The 22,109-nt window shown below is 37.5% G+C and overlaps 1 protein-coding gene across 6 annotated transcripts in view; it reads left to right on the top strand.

Moving 5' to 3' along the window:
- Positions 1-22,109, top strand: part of CC2D2B (coiled-coil and C2 domain containing 2B) — a 94,563-nt gene that overhangs the window by 39,021 nt on the left and 33,433 nt on the right. For 4 of the 6 annotated variants that reach the window (XM_027062707.2, XM_053207291.1, XM_053207292.1 and 1 more), the window contains 7 exons: positions 5,344-5,482; positions 6,637-6,840; positions 17,282-17,374; positions 17,560-17,651; positions 19,181-19,351; positions 20,577-20,673; positions 21,529-21,638. In XM_027062707.2, coding sequence (XP_026918508.2) covers positions 5,344-5,482; positions 6,637-6,840; positions 17,282-17,374; positions 17,560-17,651; positions 19,181-19,351; positions 20,577-20,673; positions 21,529-21,638 — 906 coding nt within the window. The remainder of the gene's footprint in view (positions 1-5,343; positions 5,483-6,636; positions 6,841-17,281; positions 17,375-17,559; positions 17,652-19,180; positions 19,352-20,576; positions 20,674-21,528; positions 21,639-22,109) is intronic. The other 2 variants (XM_053207295.1, XM_053207293.1) reach the window with 2 other exon arrangements.

Genomic DNA, 22,109 nt, shown 5'->3' on the forward strand with positions numbered 1-22,109 from the left:
ACGATCTCGCGGTCCGTGAGTTCGAGCCCCGCGTCGGGCTCTGGGCTGATGGCTCAGAGCCTGGAGCCTGCTTCCGATTCTGTGTCTCCCTCTCTCTCTGCCCCTCCCCTGTTCATGCTCTGTCTCTCTCTGTCCCAAAAATAATAAATAAACGTTGAAAAAAAATTTTTTTTAATGCTTAGGTTAATAGCTACATGGATGATGACAGAGACGGTTCCATAGCTCTTGCAGGCAGGGACCAAGTACTCCCAAGGATTTTATTTGTGAAGCTTTTATATCTCCCAAACATTTTGGATTATGAAAGAATCATTTATGCATTATCAGTTTGCTAGAAGAAAAATCCTAGAAATCTTATTCATGTCCCAGGACTTCTTTATTTATTTTTTTTAAGTTTATTTATTTTGAGAGAGAGTGAGAGAGACAGAAAGAGTGAGCAGGAGAGTGCAGGGTAGGGACAGAGAGAGAGGGAGAGAGAGAATCCGAAGCAGGCCCCATGCTGTCAACACAGAGTCTAACATGGGGCTTGATCCCTCGAACTATAAGATCATGACCTGAGCTGAAATCAAGAGCTGGACGCTTAACCAACTGAGCCAGCCAGACGCCCCTATGTCCTAGGACTTCTTAGAGAAATTGGGATTGATTTCTAGATTATACCACAAAAAGGATTGCTAGAATTAAGTACAGTAAAATTCTGTAAAAATGATAATACTGGTTTATATGTTTGCTACATTTAAATAAAATAGTAAATGTAAGGGGCAAGTGGTTTCCATCATTTAAAAATTAATGAATGATGATAACAAAAAGATGGTCTTTCCCCTCCCCATCAAAACATATATTTGTTATTATTTTTTAATAGTATGGAATTTTTATGTGTTTTTTTAAGTTTATGTATTTATTTTGAGAGAGAGAGAGCACACACAAGCAGGAGAGAGGCAGAGAGACAGGGAGAAAGAGAGAATCCTAAGCAGGCTCTGTGCTGTCAGTGCAGAGCCTGACGCAGGGCTCAGATTCACGAACTATAGATCATGACCTGAGCTGAAATCAAGAGTTGGTCGCTCAACCAACTGAACCACCCAGGCACCTCTAAACACATATTTTTAAAGGACGTAGTTATATATCCAACTATATGACATTATGGAAAAGTCAGAACTGTGGAGACAAAAAAATATCAGTGGTTGCCAGGCATTAGGAGGAGGCAGGGATGAATAGGCAGGACACACAGGATTTTTAGGGCAGTGAAACTACTATCTATATGATAGTATCATTGTAGATACCTGTCATTACATGTTTGTCAAAACCTATGGAATGGAATGTATAACACCAAAAATAAACCGTAATGTAAACTGTGGATTTGGAGGGATAATGATGTGTCAACCATTGATTGTAACAAATGCAAGTCTTTTATTGTGATGAATGTACTAAATTATACATTGTTAAAGGATGTTGATAGTAGAGGAGGTGGCATTTTTTGGGGGGTGGGAGCGGGGGTAGGAGATACATAGAAACTGTGCACTTTCTGATCAGTCTTGCTCTGAACCTAAAACTCTAAAGAGTCTATTTTTAAAATAAAATAATTTTTAAAATTTAAAACATTGCTATAAATAACTTGGGTTAAACAGGAAATCAAGACTGAAATTAGAGACTATTTTAAAAATAACAATGAGATCACTGTGTATAAAACCAGTGAGATATGGCCAGAGTGACAGTAAGAGTTCAAAAATGCTTTCCTTGGCAATAGTTTTAGAGAAAAAAAACAAAGTGTCAGTACCACTCAGCAATTGATATTGAGGAAACTGAGGTCAAGAAGTTTTAAGAAGAGGCTGAAAATAAGGGAGACAATAGAATCAAAGTATAGGTTTCTTGAAAGTCGGGGCAATCTTTATCTTCCTAGAACAAATGATGAAATCCATAGAGAAAGAGCCAGAATGTACTAGAAAGAGTATGCGATCCTTCACAGAAAGAAGATGTTGAACCAGAATGCAAGTGAATAGCTATGGCTTCAGAGAAGAGGAAATATCTCTTCAAATCAGAGGAGACAGAAATAACTATGTAGACAGAAACAAAATTTTAATGATGTCCTTGTTTTGCTGAGTACACAAGGTCATCTCCTTAGAGACCTGAGTAAGGGCATTTTAGAGAAAAATGGAAAATTAATAAAGGTAATTCATTTGGAGCTAGTGAGTAACCTTTTAATACTCTGAACCATTATTTGTTTTTTTATTTCTTAGTTTTTCCCTAGCATAGTCCCCACTGCAGCTATTTCCAATCTTTGCCTCATCATACTATTCCTTGCTTTTTTTCTTGGAGTCAAATGTTTGTTCTCCTTACTCTGAAGCTTTTATACAGGTAATTTGGAACTTTGTCTCCTTTAGGATCCTGATGATGTATTTATATCCCTTTTTCTTTCATTATCTTTAACTATTCCATTTCCCTAAGCTGTTAGTCTTTGGTATCCAAGAAGCCTTCTTTGTTTTAAAACAAAGAAAAACCCAGGCATTTGATTAAACTCTGAAGACCTGTCTTGACCATTTTTCCTGTCCAAGTCCTCATTTGTGTGGTCTACTCATCTTTGTACTTTGCCTCCACTTTTTATTCACATATTCCCTCTCTAACTTAACCAATTTATTCCTGAATGCTACCAGTGACCTTCTGGCCATATTCACTGGCCTGTCCATATCATTTCGCTTCTTGAAGCTTTTTCTCTGATGGCATCTGCGATGCTGCAGGTAGCAGTTCCTTTACTTGGGAACTCAAGTTTACAAAAGATTGAAAGCAGTTCTGTGAAAGATCAGGACAGATGACAGATTTCAACAGGAAGTGAATTGCAAGAGAAGGTTTCAAAGTCCAGAGTGCTCTCTAAAGTAGTTAACTTGAAGTAAAACTTTATAGCTGGGGCCTCTGTGATCAGCGTGATTGGTTCGAGAACTCTCCTCTACAGTTGTGGGTGCTCAAGGACTGGTGCTGAGAAGGCGTTCCAGAAACCTAGGATGGGTGCTCCAGAAAGCAAGGCTGACTTGTGAGAGTCAGAGCGTGGAACCAAAGGAGATCCAAAATAAAGGCTTCATTTATTCTCTGATTTACTCATTCATTCATTCATTCATTCATTCATCAATGAGCTGGAGATGAAGCAGTGAATGAAAAGAAAATCTTGGCATGTTTTAATACCACACTGAGCACATCTCTCTAATCTCAGTGATTGTTGTCTAGAGTTTTGGTTTAACACATTTTTAAAATATGAAACAGTTTTTCTTATGCTCATTAGTTAATTTACTTTTCTGACATGATTGACTTTTGTATTTGCACCTGTTTATCTTTCACACTTTCATTCTACATTTACTTTTCTTACTGAAAATTTGCTCCTTTAATGATTCTTCCACTCACTTTCTGTGGATAGCAAATTTGTTTAGTTATTGTATATATTTATTTACTCCTCCTACTTCTTTGAGAGAGAGAGAGAGCAGGGGAGAGGGCAGAGGGAGAATCTTAAGCAGGCTCCCTGCTCGGTGCAAAGCCCAGTGCAGGGCTGAGTCTCATGACCGTGAGATCATGACCCAAGCCAAAATCAAGAGTCTAACACTTAACCAACGGAGCCACCTAGGTGCCCCCCTTGTCCTCATTCTTGAATAATAGTTTGGGTGTAAAATCTGAGGTTGATTTTTATTTTATTTTCCATTGACACTTTGAAGCTAGAATTTTCTGGGATTTATTATTCCTGTTTAAAAGTCTGCTGTGTTGGTGTTTTGTAGACAGTCTGTCTTTTCTCCCTTAATAACTTTACCTTTTTTTAAATTTTTTTATTTTTTTTTTTTGGCTTAATTCATAGAGACTAAAGCCAGCAGTTGAAGGGAGGGAGGAATGGGGAGTTGTTGAGTTGCTGTTTAACAGAGTTTCTGTTTGGAATGATAAAAGTTCTGGAACGAGATAGTGACGGTGGTTGTACAACACTGTGAATATACTTAATGCCACTGAATTGTGTTACTTGCTTGGCATTTGGTTGTGGAGAAGGAAATACAGGTGACAGGGATTTTGCCGTAGGCCACAGCTGAACACCTATGAGGTAACGGGAAGAATCACTGTAGCAAAGGTAGGAGATGTTCTGAGGTCTTTATTACTGTCCATGAGGCAGAAATCATGGGTAAGTTTCTCTCCTTAATCTATAACATGTAAGCTTTGCCTCGGGCTTTGTGACCTAGGCTAGGGCTCTTCCTAGGAGAAGGAAAATTTCCTGTGGGAAGGAAGTTTCCTACATGATAACGTCAGGGGTATTAGGCCCTAGAGATCTCTTGTGACAAAGATATCAAAACAGTTCAAATACAAGGACAGAAATAGGAATTAAAGAAAGGAAGAATACTCATACTTCACCTATTTGTAATTGTGTTTACATCCTATCAAACCAGGCATTGGCTTAGTTAGCAATAGCTTCTAAAGATTCATCAGAAAAATATGAATAGAAGCTGATGGAAAGTAGACAATATAAGATAGTGTCCCTGTTTGGATTAAGACATTATTTAATCTGAGTTAGAACTGTATTTCTGGACTCCCAGTTTATGGACTGGAGCGTTTCTTGAGTTACTTTATGGAAAGGATCTTAGAGATTTTCTGGTACAAATCCCTCTAATTACACATGATGAGGCAAATTATCTATGAAGAGAGAGATGAAATAACGGATAATTGATGGCTCCAAAGAAATCCTTACTGTTTGGGGTTGAATTTCTTTTGCACTTAGCCTATAGCTGAGGCCACCAAGAATGAATTATGAGTCTAGATTCCTATAGCTCTCCAACTTCTCCAGATGGCCTCATATGAGCAAAGATAGTCTTCTGGCAGAATATGTCCCAGTATTACTCTATAGTATGTTTCAATTGTAAAGATAGAGCCTAAAGATTCTGTTTATATTGTGGACTTTATTAATTTTGCTAAAGCTAACATCTTGATTAAATTTCAATATTGTGCGTCCTGTAGAAAGAAAATATTTAACAAGTTACTTTCCTCAGGGTTTACAAAGTACATTCAGTAAGCACTATTCACTTGGGCATCTACTGTGTTTTAGCTACTACACAGGGTGGAGATGGCAAAGATGGATATTTATAGCCGTTACTGTTAAGAAGCTTATTGTCTCTTAAGGAAGGTGGTAGACACATTGATCAACAAGCTATGATACAAGTTAGAATGTGCGAAGAACCAGGAGAGAGATCACACCCAAATCTTCTGTTTTATCCTTAAATGCAGGGGAAGGATAGCTTTCATCTTTAACTACCTGGAATGGGTAGGTTTTACCCAGCATAACAGACACACAACCTGCATACCGTATGCAAAGTCACCAAATACTTTTCTCTATGTTAGTGTGTTAAGGAATGTAGATGCAAGAGGCGTTCCTGGAATTCCATGGCTCATTAATGCACGGAAGCTTTTTGAATGGGCAAACGAAGTAAAAATTGATCCAAATAATCCAGAATATTCTGATTTAATGGAATTTGTCATGGTAAGTTATAGCAAATATCAATACTACAAATATATTCTATTTTGTAAGCTCTCCTCCCTCATACTTCAAAGTTTGCTGTATATTTTTCTAGGCACCACGAGGCATGTAAAGATAATTCTGGGGACATATAACTTTCAACCAGTTTACAATACTGTAAAGGCGATTAGAAATTTAGCAACTGAAATAATTGCTAGTGGAGACCTGATGGTTGGTACTCTGCCCTTCCTTAGCAGCCTGCAGTACACCCTACAGGCTAACCTTCAAGCTAACATCTCTTATGTAACTACTGAGGACCAGTGGTATTATAGATGCCAGAGGTATAAAGATGATTTATAGACACATTCTTTCCCTCAAAGGCTCCATTATCTGTTCACTTCTCTTTCTTATAGCCATCTGAACTGCTCTGTGTGCCTCAAACATGCATTCTTCATACCTTTATGCATGTCATTCCCTCTGCCCAGAAGGGCATCCATGGTGACTCACCTACCATGCAAGTCTGGTGAAGGTTTCCTTGATAACCTCAGTTAGATACGGGCCCTTCGTTCTTTTCGCTCCTGTTAACTTTTTTTTTCTTTTTATAACTTCTATGGCTCTGATATCATTCTGCCTTTTACTGTAGTTATTCATTCTGTGTTTTATTTTTCCTTGTAGAACTACAGCGAATAAATCTTTGACAGCTAGCTCTCTTCTTTATATGAACCGTGTACTCACATGTGCATTTATAGGCTAAAACAATGCACAGATCGTTGCAGTTAAGCTTCCCTAGATCGGAGCTCCCCAACTAACGTGCTCAGTTGGTTACAGGTGTACAGAAATTTTGATCCTTTCTCAACAGTTATGGCAACCAGATATAAATAGTCTCCTCTTTTAACCCAGTGCGCAATACAAATATTTTCATTTTTTGCTCAAGTCACGACCAGGAAAAGGTTGGGAAGCCATATATGCTGGATTCTGTTTTTCCTTTTCTTTCTTTCTTTTTTTTCCCCCAGATTCTATCTCTTGTATAGATTCATTGCTCCATTTCCTACATATATGGAAACTCTCACATCTCACAGTTGGGCGGGGGGGAGGGAGAAACAGTGTTTTGAAATAATTCTTGAATTCAAAAAAATTAATATTTTCAGTAAAGACTTTACATTATTTATGTTTTATAGTACATGAAACATAAAGGACAGGACATTCCAAAGTATTTTCGTCTTGAACAGATGCAAGATGAATTTAACTTTGTCTCTGAAGAGGAAATGGAAAAGAGTAAACGTTTCCAGCTATTGCAACTTAGAAATGCAGGTCAATTAGATGTTTTCCTTCTGCAGCAAATGCCTCTCTATGATAAAGAGATTCCAGATTTAGTCTTCCAGGTACATGGTTTCTATTTGAATATGACATTGTGTGATAGATTAATATTTTTGCTGCTTTAAATCTATCTTATTTTTTCTTTTTTTTAACTAGTAAAATACGTTTACTTTAAAAGTAGGTTAAAATAGGTTTTTTAATTTCACTTTGGTTATTATCAATCAATGAAAAAAAAAGAATAAATTCTTTGATATTTGTTTTTGTCCTGGGCTGAAAGGAAATTGCAGTACACCACTTAATATTAAATATAGTAAAACTTGTTTTAAAAAATAATGTAGGGGGGCGCCTGGGTGGCTCAGTCGGTTAAGCGTCCGACTTCAGCTCAGGTCACGATCTCACGGTCCGTGAGTTCGAGCCCCGCGTCGGGCTCTGGGCTGATGGCCCAGAGCCTGGAGCCTGGTTCCGATTCTGTGTCTCCCTCTCTCTCTGCTCCTCCCCCGTTCATGCTCTGTCTCTCTCTGCCTCAAAAATAAATAAACGTTAAAAAAAAATAAATAAATAAAAAATTCTTCAAAAAAATAAAATAAAATAAAAAATAAAAAATAAAAAAATAAAAAAAAAATAATGTAGGGGTGCCTGGGTGGCTCAGTTGATTAAGCATACGACTTTGGCTCAGGTCAAGATCTCACAGTTCGTGAGTTCAAGCCCCACGACTGGGTCTGTGCTGACAGCTCAGAGCCTGAAGCCTGCTTCAGATTCTGTGTTACTTGCACTCTGTCTCTCTCTCTCTCTCTCTCTCTCTCTCTCTCTCTCTCTCAAAAATAATTACACATTAAAAAAAAATAATGTAAAGAATTCTGTATGTTTGTTTTTGTTGCTGCCACTTAGCCATCCTTTAGCTTTTATACCCTAATTTAGAGTATATGCAAACAAATATATACAAGACTCATTACATTTAAAACTCAAGTTATAGGGAGAGGTTGGGAGACGAGAAGGCACCACCTACACACCCACTGGATGATTAGATTGAGTTTCAGATGTAATCAGCCAGGGATGCAGAAACATACAGAAGCAGAGCAGAACATAGGACAGGACACCTGCAACAAATTTTGATGCTGGTTTTTCCTGGGCTTTGGAACCCTAATGGGGATTAAGCTTCTTGTGACATGTCCACACAGAGTAAGGTTTTGCCAGAGTTAACAAAACAAAATGAAACAAACAAATCAATCAAACAAAAATCCCCTGTACACAATAGGCAAAATTTACATAACTACTCTAGGAGAATTAATACTTATATGGTAAATGCACTTCCATTTAAGGAATGTTTACAAACTTTGGACTCTTCTGGCTCTTGAACCCAAGTCAAGGCCATATTATTCTTCAAGAAAAGAAATAGAGCCAGTACCTAAGTGTCCCTGAACAAATTCTCTGTTTCCAGCTTTCTAGCATTCTGGAAAAAACCTGTTCCTTATAATCGGTCCCGTGAGTATGATTCAGTGACCCTACTGTCTGTGTGGTTCTGAAACTGAGTTGGTGTAAGGATCATGACCAGAAATCTGTTTCCTCATAGGCTCTTAGACAAATATTATACTCAGTGGATAGACATCAATTTTCCCATTAATCTGAACAACATAAGGATGGCCACTATTACCTCTACCAGTAAGAGCCAATACATTAAGACAAAAAGAAGAAAGGAAAGAAGGAAATTAGAATTAGAAAAGACAAACTGCCTTTGTTTGCAGAAAATACATTTGTCTTCATGGAAAACATAAGAGAATCTACAACAAACTATCAAAAATAATAAATTTGTTGAATATAATATCCATATTTTAAAATGAATAACAATTTTGTTAGAACAAAAAGAACATTGTGCCTCTACAATGAAGAAATCTAGTTGTCACCATCTCGACTCAGTGATCCAACTTAATCTTATTAATTGTGGTAGACAGAATAATGACTCCCTAAGGATTTCCACTCCCTAATCCCCAGAACCTGTGAATATGTTCTGTTACGTTGTTTAAAACAGGGAGATTATCCTGGATTACCTGGGTGGACCTAATCTAATTATATGAGCCTTTAAAAGCAGAGAAATTTTTCCAGCTGGGAGGAAAAACAGCAGCAAGAGAAATCAGAGATTTGTCAAGAGAAGGATTCAACATGTCGTTGCTGGCTCTGAGATTTAGAGACCCACCTACCTGTAAAGACTGGAGACGGGTCCCTGGAAGCTAAGAGGGGGCCCCAGCTGACAGCAGCAAGGGAATCAGACCTCAGTCCCATAGCTGCAGGGTCCTGGATTCTGCCAACAGTGTCAGTGAGCTCGGAAACAGATCCTTCTGGAGCTTCCCAATAAGAACCTGGCTGGCCTACACCTTGTGAGACCTGGGGCAGAGACCTGGGGCAGAGAACTAGAACCTCACACCTACAAAACTGTGAGAGGATAAGTTTCTGTTGTTGGAAGCCACTTAATCTGTGATAATTTGTTACAGCAGCAATAGAAAACTGATACACTAATAAAGGACAGCCAGATATTACTGGCCCTTACATGATACAGTATAAAATACACAACATTATAATGAAGTATCCTTGCCAAATATGTGTAATCTGATTCCAATTAGGACTTTAGATGAATTTGTTTACAAGAGATAGGAGGACTAGAGAAACAAGCTAAGTGGCACCACTGAAACAATCAAATTTGCAATGTGGGACAACTGGCTGGCAGGTACAACTGTTTTAATCTCTTTAAAAAGGCAGAGTATTCTAGATTAAAAGAGACTAAAGGGACAACCACAGGCAACATGATCCGTAATTAGATCTAGATTTTGAGGGGGAAAAATGGCAATTGGTGAAATTTGACTATGGGATGAGTATTAAATAATACTGGGAAATTGTTAATTTTGTTGTCTGAGATTATGGCATCGTGGTTGTTAGTCCTTAGTTTTTTGAAGATTCATGCTGAAGTATTTATTTAGGAATGAGGTATCATGGTATCTGTAATTTACTTTGAGATATTTTAGCCAAAATAATAAAAATAATAAAAGAGATTAAGCAGATGTGGCAAAGTACACAGTTGATCCTGTAACAACTTGGGGGTTAGGAGCGTCGAACCCTGAGCAGTTGAAAGTTTGTGTATAACTTTTGACTCCCCTCAGACTGAACTAATAGCCTGTTGTGGACTAGATGTGTTACCAATAACATAAAGCATTGATTAACACATATTTTGTATGTTACATTATTATATGCTGTATTCCATAAAGTAAGCTAGAGAGAAAAGAAAATGTTATTAAGAAAATCGTAATGAAGAAAAAATATATTTTCAGTACCATACTGCAAAAAAAATCTGTATCTAAGTGTGCCTGCACAGTTCAAAGCCATGTTGTTCAAGGATCAACTGTAATTACTTAATCAAGAAAATGGGTATATGGATTTTAACATTCTTGGTAATTTTCTGTAGGTTTGAAAAATCTGAGAAAATAAAGACAAAAATAAATAGCATTCTATACATCAGTAAAAACCTACTAAAAATGTAACTTAATGAAGATACCCCTTCAATGACAATAAAAACTCTAAGATACTCAGGAGTATATTTAACAAAAAGATGTTCAAAAACTTAGTGGAGACAATTATAAAACATTTTGAATGATGTAAAAAAAATCTGAGTAAGTGTTCACTGATAGGAAGTTGTAAGATGCCCACATTGTAGGATGCTGGTCCTCCCCAAATTAACGTGAAAACGTAGTAATACAATCCCAAACCAGTGAAATAGAGCAGAGGGCCTCCAAACAGACTTATCATGCATGTGTGGAAACTTCTGTGTTTGGCAGAGGTATCGTCACAAATCAGTTGGAAAAAAATGGACTATCTGTTAAGTGGTTCTGGTCATCTCTGTAGAAAGAAGTAAAGTCAAATTCAAATCTCACAAAAGGAATACATACCATGTGTAATGAAGATTACACGTGAATTATGTTACCTATACTGGAATTAAAATAAAAAACTTCATAAAAAGGAAAATGTGAAAAGCAAAACTTAACTGAATATCTTAATCTTGGGGTAAGAAAGTATTTCTTAAAACACAAAAAGTGTAAATTAAAAAGGAAAAGCTTAATAAATTTGATACTAAGATTAAAACCCTACAGATTAGGAAAATATATTTATAACACATATAACAAAAATTAATATCTAGATATAATATTTAAGTAACTCTTATAAATTAATACTTTAAAGAACGAAGTGATATGAAATATTTATATATTTTTAAGTAAAAGTTACCGACCAACAGAATTAAATTCAAGATTTCTTGCAGAAAATTGGAAGAACAAATAAGTTACTTTCAGATAAAAGAATGTTCATTGTAATATAGCTGAAAGTTATAAAGTATCTACTTCATTATTTTTGGGTAGAGTTTGGTGATATCCATAATGTAAAACAATTTCCATGTGCATTAAGGATGTATCCCACAAATGCAGATATAACAGATGCAGATTTATTCTAAATTATATAGATGACACAGCCTGACAATCTTATACCAACTGTTGGATGTAAAATTAAAGTTATCATTAACTTTTTTTCAATATATGAAATTTATTGTCAAATTGGTTTCCATACAACACCCAGTGCTCATCCCAAAAGGTGCCCTCCTCAATACCCATCACCCACCCTCCCCTCCCTCCCACCCCCCATCAACCCTCAGCTTGTTCTCAGTTTTTAAGAGTCTCTTATGCTTTGGCTCTCTCTCCCACTCTAACCTCTTTTTTTTTTTCCTTCCCCTCCCCCATGGGTTTCTGTTAAGTTTCTCAGGATCCACATAAGAGTGAAAATATATGGTATCTGTCTTTCTCTGTATGGCTTATTTCACTTAGCATCACATTCTCCAGTTCTATCCACATTGCTACAAAGGGCCATATTTCATTCTTTCTCATTGCCACGTAGTACTCCATTGTGTATATAAACCACAATTTCTTTATCCATTCATCAGTTGATGAACATTTAGGCTCTTTCCATAATTTGGCTATTGTTGAGAGTGCTGCTGTAAACATTGGGGTACAAGTGCCCCTATGCATCAGTACTCCTGTATCCCTTGGGTAAATTCCTAGCAGTGCTACTGCTGGGTCATTGGGTAGGTCTATTTTTAATTTTTTGAGGAACCTCCACACTGTTTTCCAGAGTGGCTGCACCAGTTTGCATTCCCACCAGCAGTGCAAGAGGGCTCCCGTTTCTCCACATCCTCTCCAGCATCTGTAGTCTCCTGATTTGTTCATTTTGGCCACTCTGACTGGCGTGAGGTGATACATGAGTGTGGTTTTGATTTGTATTTCCCTGATGAGGAGTGATATTGAGCATCTTTTCATGTGCCTGTTGGCCATCTGGATGTCTTCTTTAGGGAAGTGTCTATTCATGTTTTCTACCCATTTCTTCACTGGGTTATTTGTTTTTTGGGTGTTGAGTTTGGTGAGCTCTTTATAGATTTTAGATACTAGCCCTTTGTCCGATACGTCAATGGCAAATATCTTTTCCCATTCCATTGACTGCCTTTTAGTTTTGTTGGTTGTTTCCTTTGCTGTGCAGAAGCTTTTTATCTTCATAAGGTCCCAGTAGTTCATTTTTGCTTTTAATTCCCTTGCCTTTGGGGATGTGTCAAGTAAGAAATTGCTACGACTGAGGTCAGAGAGGTCTTTTCCTGCTTTCTCCTCTAGGGTTTTGATGGTTTCCTGTCTCACATTCAGGTCCTTTATCCATTTTGAGTTTCTTTTTGTGAATGGTGTGAGAAAGTGGTCTAGTTTCAACCTTCTGCATGTTGCTGTCCAGTTCTCCCAGCACCATTTGTTAAAGAGGCTGTCTTTTTTCCATTGGATATTCTTTCCTGCTTTGTCAAAGATTAGTTGGCCATACATTTGTGGGTCTAGTTCTGGGGTTTCTATTCTATTCCATTGGTCTATGTGTCTGTTTTTGTGCCAATACCATGCTGTGTTGATGATTACAGCTTTGTAGTAGAGGCTAAAGTCTGGGATTGTGATGCCTCCTGCTTTGGTCTTCTTCTTCAAAATTACTTTGGCTGTTCGGGGCCTTTTGTGGTTCCATATGAATTTTAGGATTGCTTGTTCTAGTTTTGAGAAGAATGCTGGTTTCATTTTGATTGGGATTGCATTGAATGTGTAGATAGCTTTGGGTAGTATTGACATTCTGACAATATTTATTCTTCCAATCCATGAGCACGGAATGTTTTTCCATTTCTTTATATCTTCTTCAATTTCCTTCATAAGCTTTCTATAGTTTTCAGCATACAGATCTTTTACATCTTTGGTTAGATTTATCCCTAGGTATTTTATGCTTCTTGGTGCAATTGTGAATGGGGTCAGTTTCTTTATTTGTCTTTCTGTTGCTTCATTATTAGTGTATAAGAATGCAACTGATTTCTGTACATTGATTTTGTATCCTGCAACTTTGCTAAATTCATGTATCAGTTCTAGCAGACTTTTGGTGGAGTCTATCGGATTTTCCATGTATAATATCATGTCATCTACAAAAAGTGAAAGCTTGACTTTATCTTTGCCAATTTTGATGCCTTTGATTTCCTTTTGTTGTCTGATTGCTGATGCTAGAACTTCCAACACTATGTTAAACAACAGCGGTGAGAGTGGACATCCCTGTCGTGTTCCTGATCTCAGGGGAAAAGCTCTCAGTTTTTCCCCATTGAGGGTGATGTTAGGTGTGGGCTTTTCATAAATGGCTTTTATGATGTTTAAGTATGTTCCTTCTATCCCGACTTTCTCGAGGGTTTTTATTAAAAAAGGTTGCTGAATTTTGTCAAATGCCTTTTCTGCATCGATTGACAGGATCATATGGTTCTTATCTTTTCTTTTATTAATGTGATGTATCACATTGATTTGTGAATGTTGAACCAGCCCTGCATCCCAGGAATGAATCCCACTTGATCATGGTGAATAATTCTTTTTATAAGCTGTTGAATTCGAGTTGCTAGTATCTTATTGAGAATTTTTGCATCCATATTCATCAGGGATATTGGTCTGTAGTTCTCTTTTTTTTTACTGGGTCTCTGTCTGGTTTAGGAATCAAAGTAATACTGGCTTCATAGAATGAGTCTGGAAGTTTTCCTTCCCTTTCTATTTTTTGGAATAGCTTGAGAAGGATAGGTATTATCTCTGCTTTAAACGTCTGGTAGAACCTGGGAAGCCATCTGGTCCAGGACTCTTACTTGTTGGGAGATTTTTGATGACTGATTCAATTTCTTCGCTGGTTATGGGTCTGTTCAAGCTTTCTATTTCCTCCTGATTGAGTTTTGGAAGCGTGTGGGTGTTTAGGAATTTGTTCATTTCTTCCAGGTTGTCCAGTTTGTTGGCATATAATTTTTCATAGTATTCCCTGATAATTGCTTGTATTTCTGAGGGATTGGTTGTAATAATTCCATTTTCATTCATGATTTTATCTATTTGGGTCATCTTCCTTTTCTTTTTGAGAAGCCTGGCTAGAGGTTTATCAATTTTGTTTATTTTTTCAAAAAACCAACTCTTGGTTTCGTTGATCTGCTCTACAGGTTTTTAAGATTCTATATTGTTTATTTCTGCTCTGATCTTTATTATTTCTCTTCTTCTGCTGGGTTTAGGCTGTCTTCGCTGTTCTGCTTCTATTTCCTTTAGGTGTGCTGTTAGATTTTGTATTTAGGATTTTTCTTGTTTCTTGAGATAGGCCTGGATTGCAATGTATTTTCCTCTCAGGACTGTCTTCGCTGCATCCCAAAGCATTTGGATTGTTGTATTTTCATTTTCATTTGTTTCCATATATTTTTTAATTTCTTCTCTAATTGCCTGGCTGACCCACTCATTCTTTAGTAGGGTGTTCTTTAACCTCCATGCTTTTGGAGGTTTTCCAGACTTTTTCCTGTGGTTGATTTCAAGCTTCATAGCATTGTGGTCTGAAAGTATGCATGGTATGATTTCAATTCTTGTATACTTATGAAGGGCTGTTTTGTGACCCAGTATGTGATCTATCTTGGAGAATGTTCCATGTGCACTCGAGAAGAAAGTATATTCTGTTGCTTTGGGATGCAGAGTTCTAAATATATCTGTCAAGTCCATCTGATCCAATGTATCATTCAGGGCCCTTGTTTCTTTATTGACCGTGTGTCTAGATGATCTATCCATTTCTGTAAGTGGAGTGTTAAAGTCACCTGCAATTACCACATTCTTATCAATAAGGTTGCTTATGTTTGTAATTGTTTTATATATTTGGGGGCTCCTGTATTCGGCGCATAGACATTTATAATTGTTAGCTCTTCCTGATGGATAGACCCTGTGATTATTATATAATGCCCTTCTTCATCTCTTGTTACAGCCTTTAATTTAAAGTCTAGTTTGTCTGATATAAGTATGGCTACTCCAGCTTTCTTTTGACTTCCAGTGGCATGATAAATAGTTCTCCATCCCCTCACTCTCAATCTGAAGGTGTCCTCAGGTCTAAAATGAGTCTCTTGTAGACAACAAATAGATGGGTCTTGTTTTTTTATCCATTCTGATACCCTATGTCTTTTGGTTGGCGCATTTAGTCCATTTACATTCAGTGTTATTATAGAAAGATACGGGTTTAGAGCCATTGTGATGTCCGTAGGTTTCATGCTTGTAGCAATGTCTCTGGTACTTTGTCTCACGGGATCCCCCTTAGGATCTCTTGTAGGGCTGGTTTAGTGGTGACGAATTCCTTCTGTTTTTGTTGGTTTGGGAAGACCTTTATCTCTCCTTCTATTCTAAATGACAGGATTCTCGGCTGCATATTTTTTCTGTTCATCACATGGAAGATCTCCTGCCATTCCTTTCTGGCCTGCCAAGTTTCAGTGGAGAGATCGGTCACGAGTCTTATAGGTCTCCCTTTATATGTTAGAGCACGTTTATCCCTAGCTGCTTTCAGAATTTTCTCTTTATCCTTGTATTTTGCCAGTTTCACTGTGATATGTCGTGCAGAAGATCAATTCAAGTTACATCTGAAGGGAGTTCTCTGTGCCTCTTGGATTTAATGCCTTTTTCCTTCCCCAGATCAGGAAGTTCTCAGCTATTATTGCTTCAAGTACACCTTCAGCACCTTTCCCTCTCTCTTCCTCCTCTGGAATACCAATTATGCGTAGATGATTTCTCTTTAGTGCATCACTTAGTTCTCTAATTTTCCCCTCATACTCCTGGATTTTTTTTATCTCTCTTTTTCTCAGCTTCTTCTTTTTCCATAATTTTATCTTCTAGTTCACCTATTCTCTCCTCTGCCTGTTCAATCCGAGCCATGGTTGTCTCCATTTTATTTTGCAGATCATTAATAGTATTTTTTAGCTCCTCCTGCTGTTCCTTAGTCCCTTGATCTCTGTAGCAATAGATTCTCTGCTGTCCTTTATACTGTTTTCAAGCCCAACGATTAAGTTTATGACTATTACTCTAAATTCACTTTCTGTTATATTGTTTAAATCGTTTTTGATCAGTTCATTAGCTGTCGTTATTTCCGGGATGTTTTTTTGAGGGGAATTCTTCCGTTTCGTCATTTTGGATAGTCCCTGGAGTGGTGTGGGATTGCGGGGCCACTTCCCCTGTGCTGTCTTGAATAACTTGTGTTGGTGGGTGCAGTCAGACCTGATGTCTGCCCCCAGCCCACCCCTGGGGCCACAGTCAGACTGGTGTGTGCCTTCTCTTCCCCTCTGCTAGGGGCGGGATTCACTGTGGGGTGGCGTGGCCCGTCTGGGCTACTTGCACACTGCCAGGCTTGTGGTGCTGGGGATCTGGCGTATTAGCTGGGGTGGATCCGCAAGGTGCACGGGGGCAGGAGGGGCAGGCTCAGCTGGCTTTTCCTTCGGAGATCCGCTTCGGGAGGGGCCCCTCTTCTGTGGGCCTCTTGTCTACGCTTGCCTCTGGAGAATCCGTTCTGCTAGTCTTCTGGCGATTTTCTGGGTTATTTAGGCAGGTGTGGGTGAAATCTAAGTGATCCGCAGGACACGTTGACCTCAGCGTCCTCCTACACCGCCATCTTCCTATCATTAACTTTTTAAAGCTAGAAGTTAAGGGGCACCTGGCTGGCTTAGTCAGTGGAACATGCAACTCTTGATCTTGGGGTTGTGAGTTCGAGCCCCACATTGGGTGTAGGGTTTACTTTAAATTTTTTTTAAAAAATAAGGTTATAAATTAAAAATTAAAGTTATTGATACTATACTATTTCCTATATGTTTTATTTTCAGTGATTGCCAGGTAAATATATGCATAAAGAACATTTCTCAATCATCTTCACATTTTTTCATAATTTCTCAATCGTAATTTTTTCCTCAACATTACTCTATTTTAAAAGATGAATGGACTTTATCCTAGAAGCAAACAAAAGAATCAAAAGCTCTTCTTAGCTAATGCTCAGTGATTTCCAGCGTCTCCTATCCATGAACCAAAGTGAACATTTAATATTTTATTGTAGTGTATCATAGCTGAACTCTGTGACATTGAAGAGGTGAAACTAACTTAATTCTCTGTTTAGGAATATGAAACTCAGATAGAGAAGGATATCCCCATTTCAGATGTCAATTCTATTACTGCACAACGGATTAATTCTGCCAATTTTCTGAAAAAGGTAACAATGGCAAAATAGTATCATTCATATGTTTGCATTCACTTTTGTGAAATCCTCCTAATCTCCTTTTCCATTCATTGCTTGCAAAAATTAGGAGTGAAAAATAGTGGCACCATTACCATTGTAAATACTTAATCTTCAAATAGAAACTGTTATTTCTTTAAATTAAATTTATTTTTTTGTAGATGAAAAAGTTGATAATGAGAAGAATTGTCAAAGTTAGCAAAGTTAACTTATCGGATGTTGTGGCTGATTATGAAGAAATTGTATCTGCAAGGTAAATAGTAAAAATTATTATTTAAATATGAAATATAAAGCTGTAAGATAATGCCTTCAAAATTCTCTATGTTCTCTGTTCTAATATTAAGTTACATGCAAAGGATGCATTTACAAAGCTTAAAGTGAAATATAGTGACTTAAAATATATTATTAATTTTTTTAATGTTTATTTATTTTTGAGAGAGAGAGAGACAGAGTGTGAGCCGGGGGAGGAGCAGAGAGAGAGGGGGACACAGAATCCAAAACAGGCTCCAGGCTCTGAGCTATCAGCACAGAGCCTGATGTGGAGCTCTAACCCACAGATCACGAGATCATGACCTGAGCCAAAGTTGGATGCTTAACCAGCTGAGCCACCCAGGCACCCCATTTTGTTATTTTTTTTTATTAGGTTTTTTTTTTTTTTTTGGTTATTTAAAATTGCACTTTGGACATATCTATATGATATGTATTTTCAATTGCATAGCATTTTAATTTTTTTAATGTTTATTTTTTGAGAGAAAGCACAAACCGGGGAGAGGCAGAGAGAGACACACACACACAGAATCTGAAGGGGGCTCTAGGCTCTGAGGTGTCAGCACAGAGCCCGTTGTGGGGCTTGAACCCAACAGCCATGAGACCATGACCTGAGCCGTAATTGGACGCTTTAGCTGACTGAGCCACCCAGGTGCCCCGGTAGTATTTCAGTTTTTAACCCTCTCCTTATTGATCGTTTTTAGGCGAGAAAGAAAAAGAAAAGAAATACCTTTGTCCCAAATTAGTTTTGTCCTAAGATTTTCCTGTCCTGGAACCGCTACTGGAAAAGTCACTGCTGGCAGCACCACACATTAAGCCTACAATCTCCCCCTTTCAAAACTGAATCCTCAACCATACATGGGTGCTGTGATCCACAGACAGCAGTTGGGGGAGCCTTTGGCTGAACTCAATTCTTATATCATTCTGTCTCTGAAACTTAGCGGTGGGACCGGGACTATGCATGCCATGTTTCTGGGAACCCTCCCTGGGGCCACATGCAGATTCCTAATGTTACTAATAAGGCTTTAAATTGGTTTGGATGCAGAAATCTATTGTATTTTATTTTCAGTTTGGGGGGGGGGGGGAATGCGTGTGGCCATAAAGCTATAATTCCATGGATTTGTGTTGGCAGCCTGTGTAACTAACTCCTGTCTCAAAGCCATGCAGAAAAGTTGAGTGTCTAACCACTTTCAAGAGAGCAATTCCTGAAAAATGAATAATATTCTGAAAGAACATCATGTTTTGTGGAATTACCTCTCCTTGTCTTTTCTTGGACCATGTACCCAAAGGGCATGGAGCAATCACATTTTCTCATAACATGACAGTGAGCATAGCATCTCTTCTATGCTCCAAAAAAGCTTCTTTCCTTCGGTTTAAGACAACTCTGTATCCGCTCCACAATGGAGAACATATAGGTTCAGAATAATGGCCTTATTTACAATAGTTAACTTTAAAAATTGATGTCTTTTAAAATAATCTTGTATATGTGCGGATGATCACTTTTTTACTCTTTAGCCAGTTGACATATGCAGTTTGTAAGCTTGTTGAACGACAAAGAAAGTTAAAGCCTCAGAGGAAAGAAAGGAGAAAGGTGGCCACACAGACTATCTGTAATGGAGATATTAAGATTCTTGTTAGAATACTGCGGGCTTACAATATTCCTACCAGAAACACAACAGTTAATAGGTAAGACAGTGTGCACCAGTTTTTACAGTTGCAAAAGCTCTGTCTTAAATATAATTTCCAAACTGTCCTATGTGTAAAACTCTGCACTTTATTAATGCTCCATATACAGAAATGGAATGAAAGCTGAAGTCTTCATTTGGATAGTCATACTGTCATTGCCATGTCTTAAGAGTTTTCAGAAGTTTGAGATGCACAAAGTAACTTCAGCATGTGTATTTTGGGGTGACATATCAAATAAATACCTTTGTCCCTATTCCCTGTTGTGGAAACTTGTGATGCTGCTCTTGCCAAGTGCACTGTTCTCTGCCCCTCTTAGTTTTGAAAGTAGGCTGTGTCTGGGACTTGTCATTTTGGTTGACCTCTGCAAAAATCAGATCTTACCCAACTCTTCTGCAGGCACTCTCTGTGTTTTATTTATGTTTCTTGAGCCAAGGATATGTGGGGCCAGAATAGACATTGCCATTTAGTGGCCAAATTAAGGCATCGTGAATATTAAATGCTCATGTATATTTAGTGTATCCTGAATATTGAGTGTCTTATATATTTAGTCTCATGTATGAATCGTATATTATGGATATTTAGAACCCAGGTATCTCAGGAATATTAAGTATCCCTTCCTATGTTTAACACCTATGTGCTCTTTTTGTCTTATGTTAACCACATCCCATGATTTCTACATGTGAAAAAATATTTTGCTTACTAGGTACTAATCTATAGATTATCTATAAAACCTAATTTATAAAACCTCTCAAAAGTTTTTCCTATGTTTTATAAACTACATCCTTATTTATCTAATAGAACTGATGTTCTCAAAACAAATGCACATTTCAAAGGCTAACTTTCATGAAATAAGGACATCATAAAATCACCACCATTTTCTGTAATCATCAATTTGTAAAAGACAGAATATTGTAATACCTAAAACAGGAAGGATATAATCTCCATGTATCGCTTACCTTATTTTTCTCCTTTGCAAAGTCCAGTGAAAACTTATCACAAACTGGATCCAATACATAGTTCCGCACTTAGGAGCCAGTCTTCCAGAGTAGTGATTATCAAATGTTTAGCTCTAACCACCTATGATAAGAAGATACAAAGCAAATTTTCAGATCCAGGGTAACTGAATTCTTTATCTCCATGAACATAGGCAAAACGCTACTGATTCCCACCAACACTAATGTTAAAATTACTTAAAGTGTTTACCTCTAACTCGTTTTTCCTGAAGAGCCTTGGATCTGCCCACTTATTTGGTATCATCCGTATCTCACCTCAGACATAAGGAAACAGTCAAATCAATATCTTCAGATGAGATCTTAAATGAGGTAAGTATTTAATAACACTTCTATAAAGTTCAATTTTGATTATGTATGCCCTGAATTGTGACTGGCTGCTATCTGGCCTCTCCATCTCTAGCGTCTTGAGCTTCCAGTTGACTTTCTATAACGCAATGAACGTGCTCTTTATAAAATGTAATCCTAACCAATTCATTCCATGCTCCCCTGCTCTCAGGGCCTACAGAATAAGGTACAAGCTCCTTTAGAATACCTGCAAAAATCTGTGATGATCTGGCCCTTACCTACAAATCAGCCACATCACTCTCCACCCCACGACAGTATCGTATCGTATCGTATCATATCATATCATATCATATCATATCATATCATATCATATCATATCATACTTCTACTTCTAGAAGGTCTCTTGCCCTTTCCTTTACCTGGAATGGCCTCCACACAGCTCCATGTTATTAGCCACATGAAACTTCCTACTTAACATTTCAGAGCTCAAACATGTTTTCTCTGTGAAGCTCTCCTTTTCCTTACCCCAGAAAATTAATCATTGGCCTTCCTGAGTAACTATTCTACCTTGAATATATTTCTTTTATTTTTCACATTTCATTGCAATTTTATTTGTTTACCTGTTTAACTTCCCCTGACAGGCTATACAATCCTTGAAGGTAAGTTCCATTTATGTTTTGATCCTAGAAAAGTACCTGATATTGAATAGGACCAATAAATATTTATTAAATGAATGAACCACTACTGGCTGTTTGAAAACCTGGAAAAAGTAAGCCATCCAGTTGTCAGTCAGTAACCAAGTAATGTCCTAGCCTTCTCCCTCTTACCAGCTTTATAAAATATTTCAAAAATCTAGTCAGTGTTTATTATGTGTTTCAGGGTACTATATACCCTTTTGTGGAAGTTTCCTTTCAACACACTGTATACCGAACCAGTACTGCAAGTGGATCTCATCCATGCTGGAACGAAGAAATTAAAGTAGATTTTATGTAGGTTGGAATCTATTTCTCTTCAGCTTCTAAAAACGAGCAATAACAAAATTGTTTTCTTACGCCATTTATTGAAAATAATGATTGAGATATGATTTATTTTTTAAGCTTTTAAATTATGAAATATTTCTTAGATAGGCATGAATATATATGCAAATGTAAGTTCTGAGGAAAAATGATAGTATGAATACCCATGTATTGGCCATCCAGCTTAAATAGAATATGACCATTACCTTTGAAGGCCAGGACCTCATCGTATTCCCTCTCCTTCCCCCTGGAGGTAACAACCACTAATCTGTGTTAACATTCCCTCTCTTTATGATTTTATATCATTAATATTTATCCCTAACTATGTATTATTTACTTGTGGATGTTTATATAAATTGAATCGTCTTTTGCAATCTTGTTTATTTGCTCTCAGTTATTTTGAGAGATTCATCTGTGTTCATACTCCTAGCTTTCCTCTCTCCT

Source organism: Acinonyx jubatus, chromosome D2 (assembly GCF_027475565.1).
Source record: "Acinonyx jubatus isolate Ajub_Pintada_27869175 chromosome D2, VMU_Ajub_asm_v1.0, whole genome shotgun sequence".
In the NCBI taxonomy this organism is placed as follows: Eukaryota; Metazoa; Chordata; class Mammalia; order Carnivora; family Felidae; genus Acinonyx; species Acinonyx jubatus.